Raw genomic sequence first — 18,567 nt, 5'->3', positions numbered from 1 at the left:
AACATAAACATGGAGGCAAAGAAAATCAAATTGTCAGATATTCACAATGTCCTGGATGAACAGCTTTCCAAATATATCTGGATGATGAAATGTCACTTGACAACCAGGAAAACATTACAGTATTGCTTGTTTTGTTGGGTTAAGCTAATTCACATTTTGAACAGTGTCTGATTGCATTCTTAATGAATAAAAATAAAATTTAAAACCCCAAAGTGCAGTACTTTATTGAATGTTTGTAAATACACAAACAAAAATATCTACTATATTTTCAAAATAATTATACTGTACATTCATAATTGCACAACATTTATAAACAAACTAGATGCGTACACATGAATTATGGCTGTGTACGTCACACTTCAAGCACACTAAAGCAAATAACTAGGTAAGATGTACTGTTCTTCAAATCATACAGCATTTCTAAATATACTGTTGGAACACAGATAATACTCAACTTTCCCCTTTACTGTACCTTTCAAGTGCCTGCCTGTAAAGTAACATGCATTTATGTGAAATGCACCTGACTGCACTTAGCCATTGTAATAAAATACATTCTTTCTTCACTGCTTCCATTAACTGTAGAATCAGAAAAGAGACCTGCATAGACAAAAGAAGATGTGATTAGTCACTGTTCTTGGAAAGAGAAATTGTAGAGATTAGTTCACGTAACAGCTTCAAGAACTGGTTTCAAAACTTCAGTTTTACTGAAAGGAGCACTTCATGACAAAAACTGAGAATGACAGGAAAGCTTTACCAAAGCATCACACCTCATGCCAAAAAGGCAAATTATTTCTATACTCAGTCTTTATGCTTAATTCTTCCCCATTCTCATGCTTTTTCACTTGTTCTACATTTGATTGCAGCAAGGCATGTCTTCTCACCTTAGCACCTGCTTGCTTCTCTGACTAGAGACCAGCATTCAGTAACAGGTAAATTTCTCTTCAAACCCATTCTCAGACACACTGGCAAAGATTTTAGAAATAAGTTATAAGGTATTCTGTAGACTATTTAACAGTCATTTCATATTTGGAACTATTCTGTCATTTTAACTCTAAAAACCTAACTCAAAGGTGAGAAGGCGGAAAGTCACCACTTTGTGAAAATCTTTGACATTCTATGAATACCATCTCACCCTTTTAATAAAAACCAAAGCATTGTTTTGCTTTTGCTGAAGATACAAGAAAGTTCAGATCCACTGAACCCAGTATAAAAACTGAATTTATTAGAACTGTGTACTTCCATTATTTCACGTCACCACAAATATTCCTTACCTGTATTGTTTGATGTCATATGTTTAACTGGAGGATTAGTACTAACTTGCCATGTTGTTTTAACCTCCTTCTGTCCATGCCCACTACTTATGTCCACCTTCCATATTTCTGGGTGATCACTGATAGAATAAACAAGAAATGTCAAAATTCAGTCAGGTGTTCAGTGACATCTGAATTTTAGTGCTGCAAAGATTGAAGATTCTCTTACTTTTGATAGAACTTCTTGACAAGTGCTGGTCTGATTGGCAGTTGAAACACATGCTTCTCATTTAGAGGATTTTCCTTATAATACTTCATGCAAATTCTACAAAAAGAAACAACTAGTTACTAACTTTCTTTGGAGAAATGCTTGTGCAATACTGCATAAACTTTGTGCAAAATTAACTATGCTTTCATATTTTATGATTTCCTTTGGTTTTTAATTTTAGTCACAAAGCAAAATTTAGCAGGAAGATCCAACTGCTAATTCTGCAGTCCCACTATCATCAACATTAGGGAGAACTGGTTTGTTTGTTTGTTTGTTTTTAAGAGTTTCTTTACAACTGTCAAAGAGAATCTACTTGTTATTGTAATTTGAAGAGCAAGAAGTAAAAATGAAATATTACTGTGTCAAAGGGAAGAGGTTCTCATGTTTAAACTGAAGTAAGACTGTGCAGCTGACCATTATTTCCAGCATATGGTGAAGCTTTTGAACACGATGAACTTGTTCTTGTAGATCTACTGATGTGGAAATGAAGTAATCCTGGAACAGCAAACAGCTTCTGCTCTTAACTAGACACTCAGTTTCTACAGACACACAACACATCCTCAGTATACTAAAATAATTTTCCCATTTCTTTTGAGAAGCCAAAATTTTAATGACCCAGCAGAGTCAGAACAAAGTATGAACAAAGATTCACTGTCCTGCCTGACAGTGACCCATATCAGATACCTAGGAAATAATATACGAATAGGGAAACAACATAATGACATTTCTGCAGTATATTGTTCCATCCTCACGATTTGCAATTCAGTTTCTCAGCTTATAGGAATGATATGACTTGCCTCCCACCATCAGCTAAGTGTCCTCTACTTTATACTGCTTTCAGAAGTGGAAAAAAACCCCCAACCAAACAAAAAGAAAACCAAAACCAAACCACAAAAACCCCCACATCTCACCAAGTAGGTTAATGTTGCAAGTTCCTGGCCTGTGAAATGAACGGGGGAGGGGGGGGGGAAATAATTAAAATTTACTACATAGTGTCAGATGAAATATAAGCAACATTCAGGTAATCAAACAGGAAATTCTACTAAAGAAAAGCACAAAGTCACTAGGACAGTGATGTTATTTATTGACATGATTACTCATTCAAAAAGAGAAAAAAAACCCCGTAAAGTGGCATGGTAGAGGCATTATTTTATTTATTACCAAGGCTGCACAATGAAGAACCCTACTGCATACTTTGAGACAACCACCCTCCTTGGGACATAATAAAAAAGCAACTGAAACAAAGAATGAAAACAGGATGACAAAGCAAAAAAGAAACTAAGAGATGAAGGAAAAGGAAATGGGTAGCAACAATGGTAAAACACAAACCCCTCCTCCCACAGATTCAGAAAGAAAATAAAGCTATAATACTGAAAACAAAGCCACAACCATTTCAAGAAAAAGTGTACTTTACAAAAATCTTTCCACCCCAGCTTGTTTCCACTATAATATATAAGAATAATCAAAAATACCTTTCTAAATACTACAGACTGTACAAACACAGCTATTACATATAAATACCATTGCCTGATTTCCTTTTAAGCCATGTAGACCATAAGGAAAAAGACAGAAAGACCGTAAGGGTCTTATTTCTCTCACCTACAGCAAACTGATAAGAAAATAAAACAGTCCACAGTTATATAAATCTGGTATTTATTTTACTTGAAGTTCAACCTAAAGTCTTTTTTTCAAATTGAAAGAGAAATACATGGTTATGCAAGCTATATTTAATTTTTTTAATTCTGAAACCATATACAACTGAAAAGTAGAATTACTAAGGAGGCTGGAAACAGCACTTCAGCAGATGGGAGCAGAAGTGAGATCAAGGTTTCCAAAATCATAATTATTTTCTGCATGGAATACCTTTTCTCTTGAATTTCTAATAACGTTCACAGATACCAGACTTACCTATGAAAAAACTGACATAATCCTTCTTCATCTTATCCAAACCAATCTCCAAGAGCATTTGAATTGGAATGATGCCACTGAGGGAAACAACCTCTATCTTTCCATGATAAGACTGTTGAATCAATTTACTTAGCAAACTGCTACTCCCTTGATGAATCTAAAAATTAGAAAAGATTTCTTGTGATGTAACAGTGTACAAAACATCATAACCGTTGTTTAGAAGTACAGCACCATGGAAACAGAGGCAAACTGTGACACATGAAAGTAATTTAAAAAACAATACAACACAGAAATGAGGGGCAGTTAAGTGACAAGAACTATATTCTACTTCAAACAACTCAAAATTTTAACATTCATTGTGAAATACAAATACATACCCATGGCTGTATCTCACCATGTTCCAGAGATTTTATGACCAGTGTGAAACATTCTATCAACTCCTGATAGGAACTGACACCTTAAGAAAAAAAAATGCAATGTTTTCTTTATCAATCCAGGCTCTCTCTCTAGCTGTTAAATCATTAACAGGCCAACACATACTTGCAAGAATGAAACTCCTCATGTAAAGAATGATAGCTGAAATGACAGATTACACTGCTTTTTGTTAAGTTTGTCGTATGATGACTTTAAAAAGGATTATTCTAAAGAAACAATAATCAAGAGACCACTGAACTGCATATGACTGTTAGAGAACAGCACATGGCAGAAGCAGGTTGTCATGTAATACATTTTGGCTACATTCTCTCTATGTACACTGAAACTCAACACATTTTTTAAATTTAACTGAACAGCTTCTATCTACAATATGAACTATTAGTATCCATTTATTCAACTAACTGCTTCCTAAGCAAGAAACAAGCCTCCACACATTGTGCAGCTGACACTGCCCTGAAGCAGGATAGATTGCAGTCACCACAGTACATTTTTGCTATCTAGTTTCAATTCAAACACAACAGTGGTTGCACTAATAGGAATGAAAGGGATTTAAAAGTTGCATAACTCCATCCCTCAAACACAAAGGAGTTGTTATAATCTCTGGAACAGCTTAACAAAAGTTAATTAGTAATCTGAAAAAATAGTATTAAATAAAAATGCATTTTACTGAAGGACTGTGAGTGGTATTACAAGAATGAAAATGTTTGTATGCAGCTTTATCAACTTAAAAATTGTCGTTCAGATCTAGAAAGACAAAAATTTTATAAAGTTTTCAGTTTTAGAGCACATGAGTACTACTGATTGTTTAGTACCTTTTACAACCAAATAAAATGAAATATAGTATCTCCTGCTAGATGTTGGTCTACCTTTATATGTCATAAGAAAGTATATCATCTTACATACCTAAAATTAGCTCTTCTAGAAAAAGCCTGCTGATAATTTTCTGAAGAGCTGATCAGTCAGTCCTTAAAACTCAGAGAAATTTATATTCATCTCACTGAGAAAGCAATACAGTATAGTAGATACAGAGAATAGAATTGAGGGGGGCAAAAACCCACAATACACTTACTTCTCATTTTGCACCATAATTGTTCAGCAAAATCCAGGTCTCCTCGCTCACTGAAGATTGATTTTATTGAACTGTCCACTGCAGCTGTGTCACATTTGATTTTCTGAAAGAGTTTGTTTGTCTTAAGTAAAAAAGGATGCCTAAGATTCAAAGACCTTATGAATTAGAATTTTCTCGAGATCAGAATTGGGTGCATCACTAATTTTTCCCCTTTTCCAGGGAAACTACTTCAGAGAAACTACTAGTGCATAGTAATTTGGAAGCCTATTTTTATTTAAAAGTGAGACTAATTCTTTTCAGAATTATCACACTGGATAATTGCTAGCTTTGGACCAGGAAGTGAAGCCTACTATCAGAAAGACTTTTGATCATAGCCAAGTAAAGCTCAACCAGATTATCTAGTAAAATCCAACTCCTTAGCTCAAGATGGTTCTTTTCACCTTACAATGGCACGATGCACGGAGCATTAGTAAATAGCAAGAATACAGTCCAGTAAGTACTAACTCAGAATATGACCTACGCTACACTGAACTCACAGATGTCTAAATAACTGTATGTATACCTAGCAGTGTCCTGGGATGCCAAAATTAATACATACATAGATTCTCAGAGCAGAGAACTATACTTCTGTTATCCTGATCCTGAATATTTTTGGTTTAGCTGATACAGAAATCATTATATTTTTAGCTTATCAACAAAATGCAGCTTCCCTCTCAATAGGAAAAAGATGCAAACCTTTCCTTGTAGGCTGAAAGGGGAAAAAATGTTAGTATAACTGAAGACATTTTTATAATTTGAATTTCTCCATTGCCTTAGAATATCATAAACCTCTAGATAAATAGGACAGATATCCAATTGATACCATTAAGTTGGCCCCAAATCATTAAATTAGGCAAGAAAAGCAAATTAATGATAGAATGCAATGGCACAAAGGTCAGAACTCCTGGAAGAAACTAGGTCATCATGAGATTGATAGCTTTATGAGATGACAGACAACAGTTAAGACAAGGGAGTGGGATTGCAGCTGATACAATACAGTTACACAGTCGCAAGCTTTTGGTAGTGAAAAGGAAGGGAAAGAAGCAAAGCAAAATAGCTCCACACCACTGAGTTATATAAAAAATATGTATCATGGACAGTGGTAGACCATTCAGAATAAAAAACCAAGGAGGTTTTCTGAAGGTAAAAATTAATAGACTTTCTATTAGAGGATAGCTATAGAATTCCTAATTTTGCCTGTAAAGCCTTCTTCCATTATTTTTACACAGCAGAAACAGAAAGCAAGAGATCTATCTTTACATCTCTGTGTCTATGTATTTACATATGTACATAAATAATACACAATTCAAAACTTGAAATAGCTACAGTTATAAGGGAAACAAGATGACAAAGCAATTGGAAGGAAATGGCATATACCTCTGTTTCATTCTTGCTTCCAGATATACAATATCCATCCAGCTTCTTCTTTAAATCTAGCAGAGGAGAAAAATAAATTTCACTGCTATGGGAAAAAAAAAAATCATCAAACCAATTGTATAAATCCCCAGGCACATCATAATTGACAAATACACTGCCCAGATGGCTAATAGACAGAATTTATCCATTTTAAAATTGTTTTTACTGAGTAAGGATGTAGTCTGAAAAGATAATTTCTTAACATTTTTTATTATAAGCTATATGTTTTCCCCATATAACTTTACTACATTCTATTATCTAAGTACAAACTTAAGTTCCAGTGTGGAGGCAGTAAGGGGCAGAAGGTGGTCCAATAAGTGTCTCTGGTTTTCTTCCACATGGATTTGTCAGAGAGAGTTTTTGTCTGATTTATGTTTTGAACAAGTTGTATCTACAACCTAAAAAAAAATTTACAGTTGCATTTGAAAATTCCTTCATGCATTCCTACATCTGATTCTCTTTTTAGATTTGTTTCCTAATATCTTAAACTTCTGACAGGACACATACTCTTCACAGCAGTTTTCAGAAGGAATCAGTAATTTTGGATGCTTCATTTTAAGATGTCATCAAAGGATCGTTTTCCATCACCAAAGAGACACTTAGCATGTTTAGAAGTTCATGTGCATGTCAAAACTTGAAAGATGCATCCAGAACTCTCTCAACTGCTTTTTAAACATATTTGTGTCATTTTATAAAGAAACAATTATTACTTTTATTCAAGATATTAGGACAAAGAAAAATGACAGTGATGTACTGACTAACCTATTTAACTACTTTCTGCAGGTAGTTATAGCATAGAAATTAACATCTCTAAACCAAATACTTTAAAAATTGTATGTGGAATTTCCTTTTATTTCTGTGAAAGGTGACATCCCTCTCTCCACATGTAACAAGCAGCAATTACCAGTGAGAAATTCCTGGACCAGTTCAACAGCTGATTCAGACTCTAATGGCTCAGGCCACTCAGTCACACTGGTCTTCAAACCTTCGGCCAAAGCCTAAAGGCAGCATGAAAATCAAAACAACACAAATCAGTTCTTATTTGAGGTTCTGCATGTGTCATACTTCAAAATGTTGTTAACTTCTCCAAGAATCATACATCTCTCTCTGTACAGCTAACCATGAATTTAGAAACTTCTTGAATTTCCTGGCTTTGGCATTCATAAGCTTTTGTTCTCCTTGTATTTAAGATTCCTAAAACTGAACTCAAATTTTATTCTAAAATAAAAGCTTAAAGTTATCTTTGAAACATCTGATGAAGTTTTAAATAAAGTAAATTATTAACACATAAAATCACCATTCCATGTAAATCTGAAATTGGAATTCTTCACTTATACTTACAAGGAGAAACTGCAGTTCTCTATATAGCTGATATACAGGACTTCTGGGGTCCCCAGACTCCAGTGTAATATTCTGAAAGTTCCAGAAGTTTATGTCAGTTTCAAACTTTAGAAATCAAGTGTCCTAAAATTTTCATAAGTGAAATGCATATTAGCATAATTTATAATTTAGATTATGAACACATTGTGTTGCTTATATACAGAACAATAAATACAAATGTCACGAGTCAAACTAATTTTCTATCCTTTACACTACTCATGATGTAAACTGTGGAAAGAGTTTGGGTTTGTTTGCTTTTTCCCTCTTGACTTACCAGTGTGGCAGCTGAAACTAGTGGGGGTGTCTCCAGAATCTTATCTACAGTATTCCATGTAATATCAACATATATATTGCTTTCAGATTCTACAATAGTGTCCTCTATTACAGCAGCTCTAATAAGTTCATACTGAGCAAATCCTTTTGTCACCACCTAGAATAAACAGATTAAAAAAAAAAAAAACAACGAACAAAACCACAACATTCATTGTTTTGTATGCATGCAAAATAATTTTAAAAGCATTCCACACACACACACAAAAAGGGCTAATATCAGACAAATGCATTACAACATAGGGAACTCAAATGTTACTTCAAAAGGGACTATTATACTATAGAATCACACTAAGGTGAGTTTCTAAGTAGAATCTATAAAGTACCCCAAAACCAGTATCGTAAATCCAAACCCAGAGTTTTTAAACTTAGATTGAAGACATGACAGACTGTAAAAACCTACAATAGATGAATGATGCTTCATTTTATGTGCCATTTTGAGCTCTTCCAAGTTTGCAAAATAGGTTTTATCAGCTGTAGGACCTAGGAAGGGAAAAAAGTAAGAATCAAAAAAAAAAATCATTTGACACAATTCAAATTTGGCACTTAAAATTAATTCTCAAATACTCCATTTGGTCAAGTACAACTCATATTGTCCTTTAGAAAGCAGGCATTCTTCTTGTATTTGTCCTATTGATAATAAGAGCTGGTGTTAACATATAAATGTTTAGTAAGAGTCAGTGCTTGTATAAGGAGTTGAATGGTAGCAATTTAAATTTGCTAAGTTATTGCACCTGAGTGAAGGTGGACCTGCACAGATACTGTTGCATTAAGTGCATTAAAAAGTTATTGCCCCCACACAGCATGGGTTAAAAACATTTTTCTTTTCTCTCTCTTCCCCTCCCACCCCCCCTCGTTTTTTAAAACAAGGAATATAGAGCAGTACCAAGCCAACATCACACAAAGGACAAAGATAGCATGGCTACATCAATATTCCCACATTTTTAAGCCTTCTTATTTAATTTTATGGGTAACATATAACCTTACCATCACATGTAACCATATAAAAATTGATCCCTGTAATTTTGTTTCCAGCTTTGAGAGGCTCAGCTCCAAGCCAACAAGTATGTTCAGGATCAGAACCGTCACACCTTATCCAGAGAGGAGGAAGCACAACCAGGTCACTTATGTTCAAGTGGGTCATATTTGGATTTTGGACCATTGTATATAAGGAAATCAACTGCCTAGAAGTATGAACAGGAAAAAAAAAAAAAAAAAGATGCCAGCAAGTGTAGCTAAATCTATCCCTTACATAAAACTTAACTCCTATCTACCATGCTTCATTAGCAGACATCAAATCATTTTACAAAAAGAATACAGTATTATAATCCTCTTTTTACAGGTAGAACAAGGAAGTCACAAAGAAAGAAGTAAGATATCATAACTGAGATATATTTCATATAATATCTTAATTTAAAGATTCTAAAAGCATAATTGAATTTTACATTTTAAGCATATTAAAAGGGTAAGTTAAACTAGTCGCCATGTTTTGGTACCATGCCTTGGTATTTTAATAACAGCCAATGACCCCAATCAGATTTTTTTTTTTTTTTACAGAAGCCTTACAAAAACAAGCATTGAAGTCTTAGTAAGCTTTCTTTGCTCACCTGCACCCAGACAGTCCCATTAATCTAATGGCACAGCTTAAGTGCTTTTCCAGTACCTTGACTTTAGCTACTTTGTTAGGAACACTTTTAACCAGGGGAGGCCATTTTGCAGGATGAAAAACGGTCATATCGCCTCACTACACTAATGAGTAATTTAATTTTGGGGGACTGAAAATAATACAGGTTCTGAATATTAGGAAGAGACACAAAAGTTGCAAAGGAAAATTACATTGAAAAGGGTAGGCAGACCTTTGACACTTACTTTGCTCTTCTAACAGAAAGAGCCACTGGTCCAGAACTCTCCTTTGGTAAAAGCTCAGAGCCATAAATAGCATCATCTGGTTTTGAGTTTTCCATTGCATCACTTTCTTCAGTGTGTCTCTTTTAGAGAAATGCATAGGTAAGTCAAAAAATGCAAGGTATGTGAAAATATGTGATGGGAATTCAAAAGCCTAGAGTACATTTAAAAAATTAACAACTAAGATATACACTTACTGCTTTCTGCAAAATATATATCATATTGTTGCCATTCCAAAATCTTTCAATGGGACTTTTGCGACTACCACCAATCAAACAGATCTCTACATCAGTCTGGTTAAAAAAAAAAAAAAAAATTAAAAACTTTTTAATACACGACATATAAATGCTGCATTTCAGCAATTTTTTGTACCAGAAATTGCAAAATTAACTAATTCCACAAACTGTTTTCCAACCCTATTGCAACCACTCACAAATCTAAGGCTTTCTTACTTCAGGAGAACAGTTACTGCATGCCATAGGTGGAATCAAACCAACTGTGACAACGCAACAACTTTCAACTAACCAACATAGAAAACTGAATCTTTAACAGGTTGATTCTATGAGAAACTGCAAGTTTGGTTCGATGAACAAAGCTTCAGATAATCCAAGATATGAGGGATCATTGCTGTCAATTAGCAACTACAGTCACCAGATATCCTTGAGATGGAGACCACGTTTAAAGTAACATTAAATATCAATTGATCACATCTCTGAATGTCTTGTGAGAGCTCTAAATGCTGTTTGGAGACAGAAAATAACTCAAGCCTGTTCTCGAGAATGAAAGAATATCAATCTTTACTTAGGCTTTTCCACACTCACAGAGAAGTATTGCTTGATTCTTCATATCTAGTCTGTTTTTCACATTACAGTATATTTAAATAATCACCTGATTTTATTTTCAAACTACTATCAAACTTCTGTAAATCCCAAGATTAGTACAGCTAAATAGCACCAGAGATTTTCCTCCAGCCTTTCCTATGTTCCAAAAGCCATTAGAAACAATTGCTATTTTCACACACATATCCCACTCCCCATAAAAGTACTTAGATAAAACACGTGCCATTAGAGACTGCAAGTTTGAAGCATAAAAATACTACCTGACCACAGTCAGACTGCTGCCGAGAAGGGCAGCTGCTGTGGCAGCTCTTTCCTCCCCTCCCAGCAGCCCCATACGGTCTCACCCACCTTCTGCACTTCACACGACCCCCACCCCATAAGGCTCTCGCCTGTACTTGATCCTTACAACCATTTTAAACAAGTCAACTGTTAACAGGTGCAAAAAATCAGGTGGAATGCAGGTATGAGGGGGGAGGTGAAGGCTGGCGCTGGCCCCGGGAAGGCGGCACTCTGATACCCAGGTCTGCTTCTCTGTCCTGAGGTAAAAGTAGATCTAAACAGGTATTGCTGAGGTGAACTTTTCTTTTGACGTGATATCCCCGCACATATCTCAGCTGTTGATCAGTGCCTGCGCGTTTTAAACATACAGACTCAGGTTATGTGACTGTATTTTCACATATGTATTTACCTCAAAGAGACAGGGGTGTTCGGGCGTACTTTCCCTTCCTTCTTCATATATTCTGAAAGAAAATAAAAAGTTAAGCTACATAAAGTTTTTTCCTCTTCATTCCTCATTAAACAGTAAGCTTAACTGCAGAGCCTCAGCAGCCTCCCCACAAGCCGGGGCCCCGCTCGGCACCCCCGCCCCAGCCACCCTCCCTCAGCAGAGCGACCCCTCAAGGCAGGCAGACGCCGTCCCGCGCCCGCGGGGGGCCGAGACCCACCGGAGGAGGCGGCTGTACAGCTCGGCAGCCGCCCGCCGCCGCCGCTCCGCGGCCATCACCGCCCGCCGCAAACCGAACAGCGCGCCTCTCCCGCCCCCCCCGGCGCTACATCCGGGGAGGTCTGCCTAAGGAAGACCAAAAAATATTATCTTCACCCCCCAGGGGTGGGTTTTATTTATATTTATTTGCGCCGCGCGCCTCCCCGTGGAAAAAAAAAAAAAGCCTTAAAAATTTTATAATTTCTGTGAGACCGGATGACCCGTCACGCCGAATCCCTCCGCCAGAAAAGAGTCCCCCGGTTTGGGAGGCGGCTGAGCGCGACCGAGGCGCCCGGAGGGAGAGGCCTCGGCACCGCCCGTCGCGGCGTAGGCGAAGGGGCTCGGAGCGGGCTGGGGTCAGGAGCCGACCGGCCGGCCGGCGCGGCAGTAGGCGGTGGGCAGGGTGCGGAAGGAGGTCGCTTGTAGTGAAGAGAGAGTAACGAGTCCTTCCTTTTCCGGTTGGGGCTGCGGCGGAGACGGGCGGGAGCACGAGACGCTCCGCCGCCGCCACCATGGTGAGGAGCGGGTCGCGGGAGCCCAGCGGCCCCAGAGGGGCTGGGGCCGTCGGTGGGCCGGGGTGGGTAGTGGGTCTAAGCTGGTAGGAGCCAGTCCCGGCGGGCAGAGGCGTGCCGCGGGCAAGCCCGAGGGCTGGAGGCGTGGGGCGGGCGGCCGGCCGCCATTTTGGAGCCCTCAGCGCTCGGCCTGCCGCGTGGAACCCGTGTGGGAAGGCCGTGCCGGGCGGCTGGCGGGCGGGCGGGCTGAAGAGGCGCCGGGGCGGGCCGCAGAGGGGGTCGTGGCCGAGAGGTTGGCTTGATCCTCTGGAAGTCGCCCTTTCTTCGGGCAGTATGGGAGACGGGGCCCGCATCGCCTTCTGGCAGGGCCTTTTTATGTTTCTCATGTATTTCTCTAAAGCGAAACAAAGCCACATGGAAGCTTTTGAGCCCACTTAGAGTGGAAGAATGGTTTCTGTAAAACCCATTCCTGGTTTTGGGTGGGTTTTTTTCCTAACCTGTTATTTCGAAACAGGCTTTAAGAGGCCGTGAAGGAGGTCTGGAACCAGGTTGCGAATGAACAACTTTTCTTGCTAATACAATTCAGATTGTGTTCTGGTTCCTTCACCCTGATCAAGTTTGTTGCTTGCTTGTGTTGGGGTGTCTGCACTAACTCCGGGAGTCAGTGCCTTGCTAGTAACGAGTGTTAGATACACAGATAGCGCTTTCGTTGCGATTAGCTGCTTAGTTTTGAGTTATTTAGTATTTTCAATACCTCTAAAATGAATTGCGGAGAGGAAAGGGAAGGAACATGCTTTGCCTGTACTACTGCCATGAGCTATTTAATAAATAACAAATACAGTGTAGTGCTAAAAGATTCTTTTTTAAAGGGTGTTGTTCAGACCGGAAAGATATTATTGGATGTCTTTTCAGCTTTTTGAAAGGAAGCTGGTGCTGCTAGCAGTTGAATTTTTCACCTCACAAATTTTGAGGCACCAGGGATTGTTCAGAGGGCCCAAACTAAACACAGAATTCACTCTGATGCTAAGTTCGATTGCTTGTAGTCATTGTGAGTCTGTGTACTATATTAGAGAAGTTGGTTGCAGCATTTCAACTGTTAAACATAATCTAAATAACAAGCTTTTGGTTAACCGAATAAACACAGGTGGGCTTTATATAGGCTTTCTTAATAGTAAATGGGAAGTAGTTTAGAAGGTGTTACTAAAAAGCCCAGAGATTCAATTCTAGATTAATTTTACCCGAGTGACTTGGAAATCTATTGAATTTCAAACCTCAGGTATAGTTTTCTGAATGTGGATTGTGCTGTGGAGCACTATTTTACGTGAAAAGTATTGCTATGATGATGTAATTTGCGTCTTATCCAGTGTTCAGTGACAGTTGCCTGCTGTCAGCAAGCTGGCACTGTTGAGTTGAAGACCCCTTCATTCTGAGCAATATTTGAAGAATTTGAATGCTAGCAATTTACTTAACTTGTGCTTAAGAGTTTTTCCTTTTTATTTTTCAGGCTTGTGCTCGACCGTTAATATCAGTCTACTCTGAGAAGGGGGAAGCATCAGGCAAAAATGTCACCTTGCCTGCTGTGTTCAAGGCTCCCATTCGCCCCGATGTTGTGAACTTCGTTCACACCAATTTGCGCAAGAACAACAGGCAGCCCTACGCTGTCAGTGAACTTGCAGGTATGGCTGTTCCACAAAATGGACAGAAATGCTTTTGACTTTAATATAGGTGGGCTAAAATGGAAACAAATTTAGAATTGAAAGAAGAGAAGCACTGTTCAGTGGGATTCCATGTAGAAGGCAAGGTAACTGTTCTGGTTATTAACAATGTGATTTTAAATTTTGTAAAATATCACTTTTTTATTTTTGGGAAGAACAGCAAGGTGTTGTAAAAGTTTTGGAGTCCTCTGGGGTCTAACCTGAAATGTATATTACTGAAAGTATCATGGCGCCTAGGTCCTCGAGTGGAATCTACATTCTTTGCAAGAAGAACACAGAATATCTGAAAGTGTATCAGGCACAAAACTGTGATGAAAAACTACTTTATAATCCCTGCTCCATGTTGACCACATGAGACTTACCTGAGGCGTTTGCCAAGAAGAAACCTATGCAAATGGGCATTTGTTAGAGTTGCTTCAGAAGCTTGTAGGTGCAAACAGCTTCGGCTTCCCAAGAAATTTGTGCTAGGAACATGCATTTTCAAGTTTATTTCTGATGGGTGTTTCACATAAACATTTTAACCCACGAGGAACAGCAGTGCCAATTCAGACCTCCAAATTGAGGATCAAGCTTAGAAATGAGCATGTTAACATACTTGATTCTGACCTAAGCAGATCCTTAATATGGTAAGAGTTAATTTACCTGATCAGGATTTGTTTTGCTGAAATGATGAGATTCCACTTCATTGGTCCGTGTTTCTGAAACACATGATAACAGTGGAAGTTCTGATTGGTGCTCTTGAATTCCGCATATCTGTGACTTTGGGAAAATTGCAGTGCTGTCAGTGTCTGAATTAATTGTTCTGTTCCAGGTCATCAGACCAGTGCCGAATCTTGGGGTACTGGGAGAGCCGTTGCTCGTATTCCTCGAGTACGAGGTGGTGGAACTCACCGCTCTGGCCAGGGTGCCTTTGGAAACGTATCCTTTCATAGCTGCTGCTTGTGTCAGGTACACTGAACTCGTCAAGCAGAAGAATTATTTTTAAGTATCTAAATGTGAAATGAAATCTTCTGCTTGAGGTAATGCCTACCTACAGTGATCTGGACCACCAGCTTTGAGTAATTTGTCATGTCATTAGAACCTTCTGTGTGCAAATTCAGACTTGCATTAATGAAGAGCAGCTTTCATTGATTTCACCACCACCACTGCAAAAGTGTGGATATCTTGAATCTCGTGATACAGTCTTGCCATGATGTCGTAATTTGCGTCTTACTCTGTGCTCAGTGACAGTTGCCTGCTGTCAGCATACTGGTACAGATGGTTGACGAACAGTTAACACTGAGCAAGGATTAGAGAGTTACGCTAGAAAAAGAAGCTTCGAAAAGATTGTTCTTAACTGTAGATGCCTAGATGTGTCGTGGAGGCCGCATGTTTGCCCCAACCAAGACTTGGCGGCGCTGGCACCGTAGAGTGAATACAACTCAAAAGCGTTATGCCATCTGTTCTGCTCTGGCAGCGTCCGCTCTTCCAGCACTGGTCATGTCTAAAGGTGGGAATTCTGTCTCTGGAAATGTTTGCCTGTGGTTTTACATTCGTTGAGCAGTATCAGTTACTATGTGATTACTTGAAATCTTTCTCTGGGATAACTAAATTCTCTTTTAAAGAGTTTAAGAGGCAGTCTGTTCTTCAGTAGGGGAGTATTCTTCTTATGTACAACTTGGGAAAGTACTTTACGGTGTTGGAAGTTGGGTGACACTGAGGTGCTTTTGTGTGCGTTGCTGACACGAATCTTGTCTGTGCAGTTTATAGAAACTGAAATTGGATTTTGAATCACGTGGCAGTTCAGTTTGATTTCTGTTCGTGGAAGCCAAAGATTTGCTTAATATTTACTCAGCTACAGAAAGTAGTGTTGGAGGCAGACCCATAAGACACGTAGTTACTATGCCTGACTATGAGATGATGAATTTAATTTTCACTGTTTATCATTTTGTATCGTTTCTGAATACACAAGGCAATAACCCTGAGACATGCATACAGCCAAAATCGGTGAGTAACTTAGTGTCTTGTAAAATCTTCGCTAGGCCACCGCATTGAGGAGATTCCAGAACTTCCTCTGGTTGTTGAGGACAAAGTTGAGAGTTACAAGAAAACCAAGGAAGCTGTTCTCCTTCTTAAGAAGCTTAAAGCTTGGAATGACATCAAAAAGGTGAGTTTCTACAGGAATGTTCTGAAGAGCGAAACCCAGGTTATTTGACTCTGCCATTGTTACAGTAGGAATTCCAAAGAGTCGGTTCTGTTTTGATTTGATGCTGCTAGAAATCCCTTGGTAACAAAACTACAAGAAACTGTAAAAAAGAGTTTAAGCAAAGTAAATTTCTTACTGCGCTGCTTTACTCTAATGTAGTTGTCTTCATTTCAGTGTTGCTTAATGTTAATAGCCTTTTTTTTTTTTTTTTTTACTCTTATGAATGAACTTCTCACTGGTCCGTGTTTCAGATAAGCAGTGATGATTGTGAAGTTCTGACTAAAGCAGTTTTCTTGTGTCTTACTAGTGGGATTTGGACTATTTTGAATATTCACAAGTTTCATTTTTATATAGGTTTATGCCTCCCAGCGTATGCGGGCCGGAAAGGGTAAAATGAGGAATCGCCGTCGCATCCAGCGCAGGGGACCCTGCATCATCTACAACGAGGACAACGGTATCATTAGAGCTTTCCGGAATATCCCAGGTAATTTCAACTTGGGGCACACTTACTCTTTTGTTGGGACACTGCTGAGAATGATGAGATTCCACTTCATTGGTCCGTGTTTCTGAAACACATGATTTTGTGGAAGTTCTGACTCACTGAAGTAGCTAATGCATTCTTTCTAAGAACCTGTTTCGGTGATGTTGAGGATATTCATGACAAATGTTACACCAACCCTAAACTGCGTTTGGAGCAGTTAAAAATGAGGCTGTCAAGTCTGTTCCTGGAAAAAGGCTGATAATTCGTTTCAAAAATTCAATAGGTTTTCGTACGTAGGTGTATGTAACTGTAGTGTAAAAGCTAATAAGCCCTTATCTGTTTCTGCGTACTGTCTCCTCTGTTTATTGCTTGGTCTTGTATTCCTTGATTTTAATTCCCAATCAAAGGGATCGGTTTGTCTGTTTTTTTTCTCTAGGAATTACTCTTCTCGACGTGAACAAGCTGAACCTGCTGAGACTTGCTCCCGGGGGCCATGTCGGGCGTTTCTGCATTTGGACGGAAAGCGCCTTCCGCAAGCTGGATGATTTGTACGGCACCTGGCGCAAAGCTGCTACACTGAAGAGCGACTATAAGTAAGCACGGCCCAGCGTCGGGGAGAAGGGAACGGGGTGAAACAGGCTTGGGAGAGCAACCGTTAGTCACAGCTGCTTCTGCTTGGAGGTGGAAAATGAATACTAATATTTTTTCCCAAATGCCTCTTTTCAGTGAACTAGCCGTGGTTTTTATTGTCCAACTTACCCTATGAATGTTTGTTCCACAGCCTGCCAATGCATAAGATGACCAATACAGACATTGGAAGAATCATGAGAAGCCAGGAAATCCAGAAGGCGCTGCGTGCTCCAAAGTAATGATTTTTCTCTAACGACTGTGAACTGCAGTCTCTTTAGCAGATCAGAAATCTCTCTGCATTGGGATGTCAGACAGGGCTGGGTTTCCTTTAGCTTCTGGGTATAAATACTAGGAATTACGGTTTCCCAGATTTCAGGGAACATTTAGCAGAACTTGAGTTGTGAAATGAGGTCTTGATACATGCCTGTTCTTTTCAGGAAGAAGATTCGCCGCAGAGTCCTGAAGAAGAATCCACTGAAGAATCTGAGAATCATGATCAAGCTGAACCCCTATGCCAAAACGATGCGACGCAACACCATTCTGCGCCACGCGCAAAATGTGAGTGAGCGCAGAAGCCGGTTACAGCTGAAATTGGTTTTAGTACTTCAGATTACATGCCTGATGATCTTTTTTTGTCTTTTTTTAGCATAAACTTAAGGAAGAGAAGAAAGCCAAGGCCAAGCTCGCGGCCAAGGTCCCGGTGGAGCCCAAGGCAGAGAGCGCAGCCAAGACTGCTGCAAAGGCCAAGGCCGAAGCATAAACCCAGTGCAGTACTTTATCTGTTTGAGTGCAGAAAACTGTACTGTGCATTTACAACTAATAAATTTTATTGGAACGGAGCCGTGCTGTCATATGTTTTTGACGCGGTTGTGCGTTTTCGAGCAGGTTTTAAAACGGAAACTCTTTAAAGAGTGGAAAAAAAGAGGGTGGTCTTTGCAGTCGTGTTTTTTGAAGCCTTCCTCTTTCCCCTTTAAAGCGGCCGTGACGCTGAGCGGCCGCGCGGTGGCAGCTGCTGCCCGGAAACGTGCAAATGGCGGCGGCGTGACGTCGGGCGGAGGCCGGCCTTCACCGCCTCCGCCGGCGCTGCAGGGGGCGCTGTCGCTCCCCGCTTACCCGCCGGCGGCGCGAGGCAGGCGGGCGCGCGGCGGAGGATGCTGAGCCGCCTGCAGGAGCTGCGCAAGGAGGAGGAGACGCTGCTGCGGGTGAAGGCGGCGCTGCACGAC

General features: G+C 39.5%; 3 protein-coding genes across 3 annotated transcripts in view; 2 read left to right on the top strand and 1 right to left on the bottom strand.

Moving 5' to 3' along the window:
* Positions 1-9: 9 nt before the first annotated feature.
* ZWILCH (zwilch kinetochore protein) lies at positions 10-11,557 on the bottom strand. Its single transcript, XM_010572101.1, has 17 exons — positions 11,528-11,557; positions 10,198-10,293; positions 9,965-10,083; positions 9,083-9,279; positions 8,499-8,578; positions 8,040-8,195; positions 7,727-7,798; positions 7,290-7,383; positions 6,347-6,402; positions 4,931-5,033; positions 3,804-3,883; positions 3,427-3,583; positions 2,430-2,458; positions 1,877-2,013; positions 1,480-1,575; positions 1,272-1,390; positions 10-597 (listed from the first exon to the last, which is right to left on the bottom strand). Exons 2-17 carry the CDS (start codon positions 10,219-10,221, stop codon positions 506-508), a joined length of 1,611 nt encoding a protein of 536 aa, XP_010570403.1. The 5' UTR covers positions 10,222-10,293; positions 11,528-11,557; the 3' UTR covers positions 10-505.
* A 673-nt stretch (positions 11,558-12,230) lies between these two features.
* On the top strand, positions 12,231-18,183 carry RPL4 (ribosomal protein L4). Its single transcript, XM_010572100.1, has 10 exons — positions 12,231-12,336; positions 13,838-14,009; positions 14,860-14,966; positions 15,399-15,537; positions 16,070-16,194; positions 16,588-16,717; positions 17,151-17,307; positions 17,496-17,579; positions 17,782-17,902; positions 17,991-18,183. Exons 1-10 carry the CDS (start codon positions 12,334-12,336, stop codon positions 18,102-18,104), a joined length of 1,152 nt encoding a protein of 383 aa, XP_010570402.1. The 5' UTR covers positions 12,231-12,333; the 3' UTR covers positions 18,105-18,183.
* Positions 18,184-18,326: 143 nt separating this feature from the next.
* The window catches only part of SNAPC5 (small nuclear RNA activating complex, polypeptide 5, 19kDa), a 1,534-nt gene continuing 1,293 nt past the window's right edge, over positions 18,327-18,567 (top strand). The window contains exon 1 of the mRNA XM_010572098.1: positions 18,327-18,567. This exon is cut by the window's right edge and continues 10 nt beyond it. Coding sequence (XP_010570400.1) covers positions 18,496-18,567 — 72 coding nt within the window. The 5' untranslated portion in view covers positions 18,327-18,495.

This window comes from Haliaeetus leucocephalus, unplaced genomic scaffold (assembly GCF_000737465.1).
Source record: "Haliaeetus leucocephalus isolate CR32 unplaced genomic scaffold, Haliaeetus_leucocephalus-4.0 Scaffold339, whole genome shotgun sequence".
Taxonomy (NCBI): Eukaryota; Metazoa; Chordata; class Aves; order Accipitriformes; family Accipitridae; genus Haliaeetus; species Haliaeetus leucocephalus.
The sequence above is the reverse complement of the archived record's forward strand: the minus strand, read 5'-3'. Positions and strand labels throughout refer to the sequence as shown.

Coding starts and splice junctions, on each gene's coding strand:
- ZWILCH (XM_010572101.1), bottom strand. CDS start 10,221: ATGATATATATTTTGCAGAAAGCA. Junction 6,403..7,289: donor GGTCCAGGAATTTCTCACTG/GTAATTGCTGCT, acceptor CTCCTCTGCTAG/ATTTAAAGAAGAAGCTGGAT. Junction 2,459..3,426: donor TTATGTCAGTTTTTTCATAG/GTAAGTCTGGTA, acceptor TTCATTTCACAG/GCCAGGAACTTGCAACATTA.
- RPL4 (XM_010572100.1), top strand. Junction 14,967..15,398: donor GCCAGGGTGCCTTTGGAAAC/GTATCCTTTCAT, acceptor GTAGATGCCTAG/ATGTGTCGTGGAGGCCGCAT. Junction 17,308..17,495: donor ACACTGAAGAGCGACTATAA/GTAAGCACGGCC, acceptor TTTGTTCCACAG/CCTGCCAATGCATAAGATGA.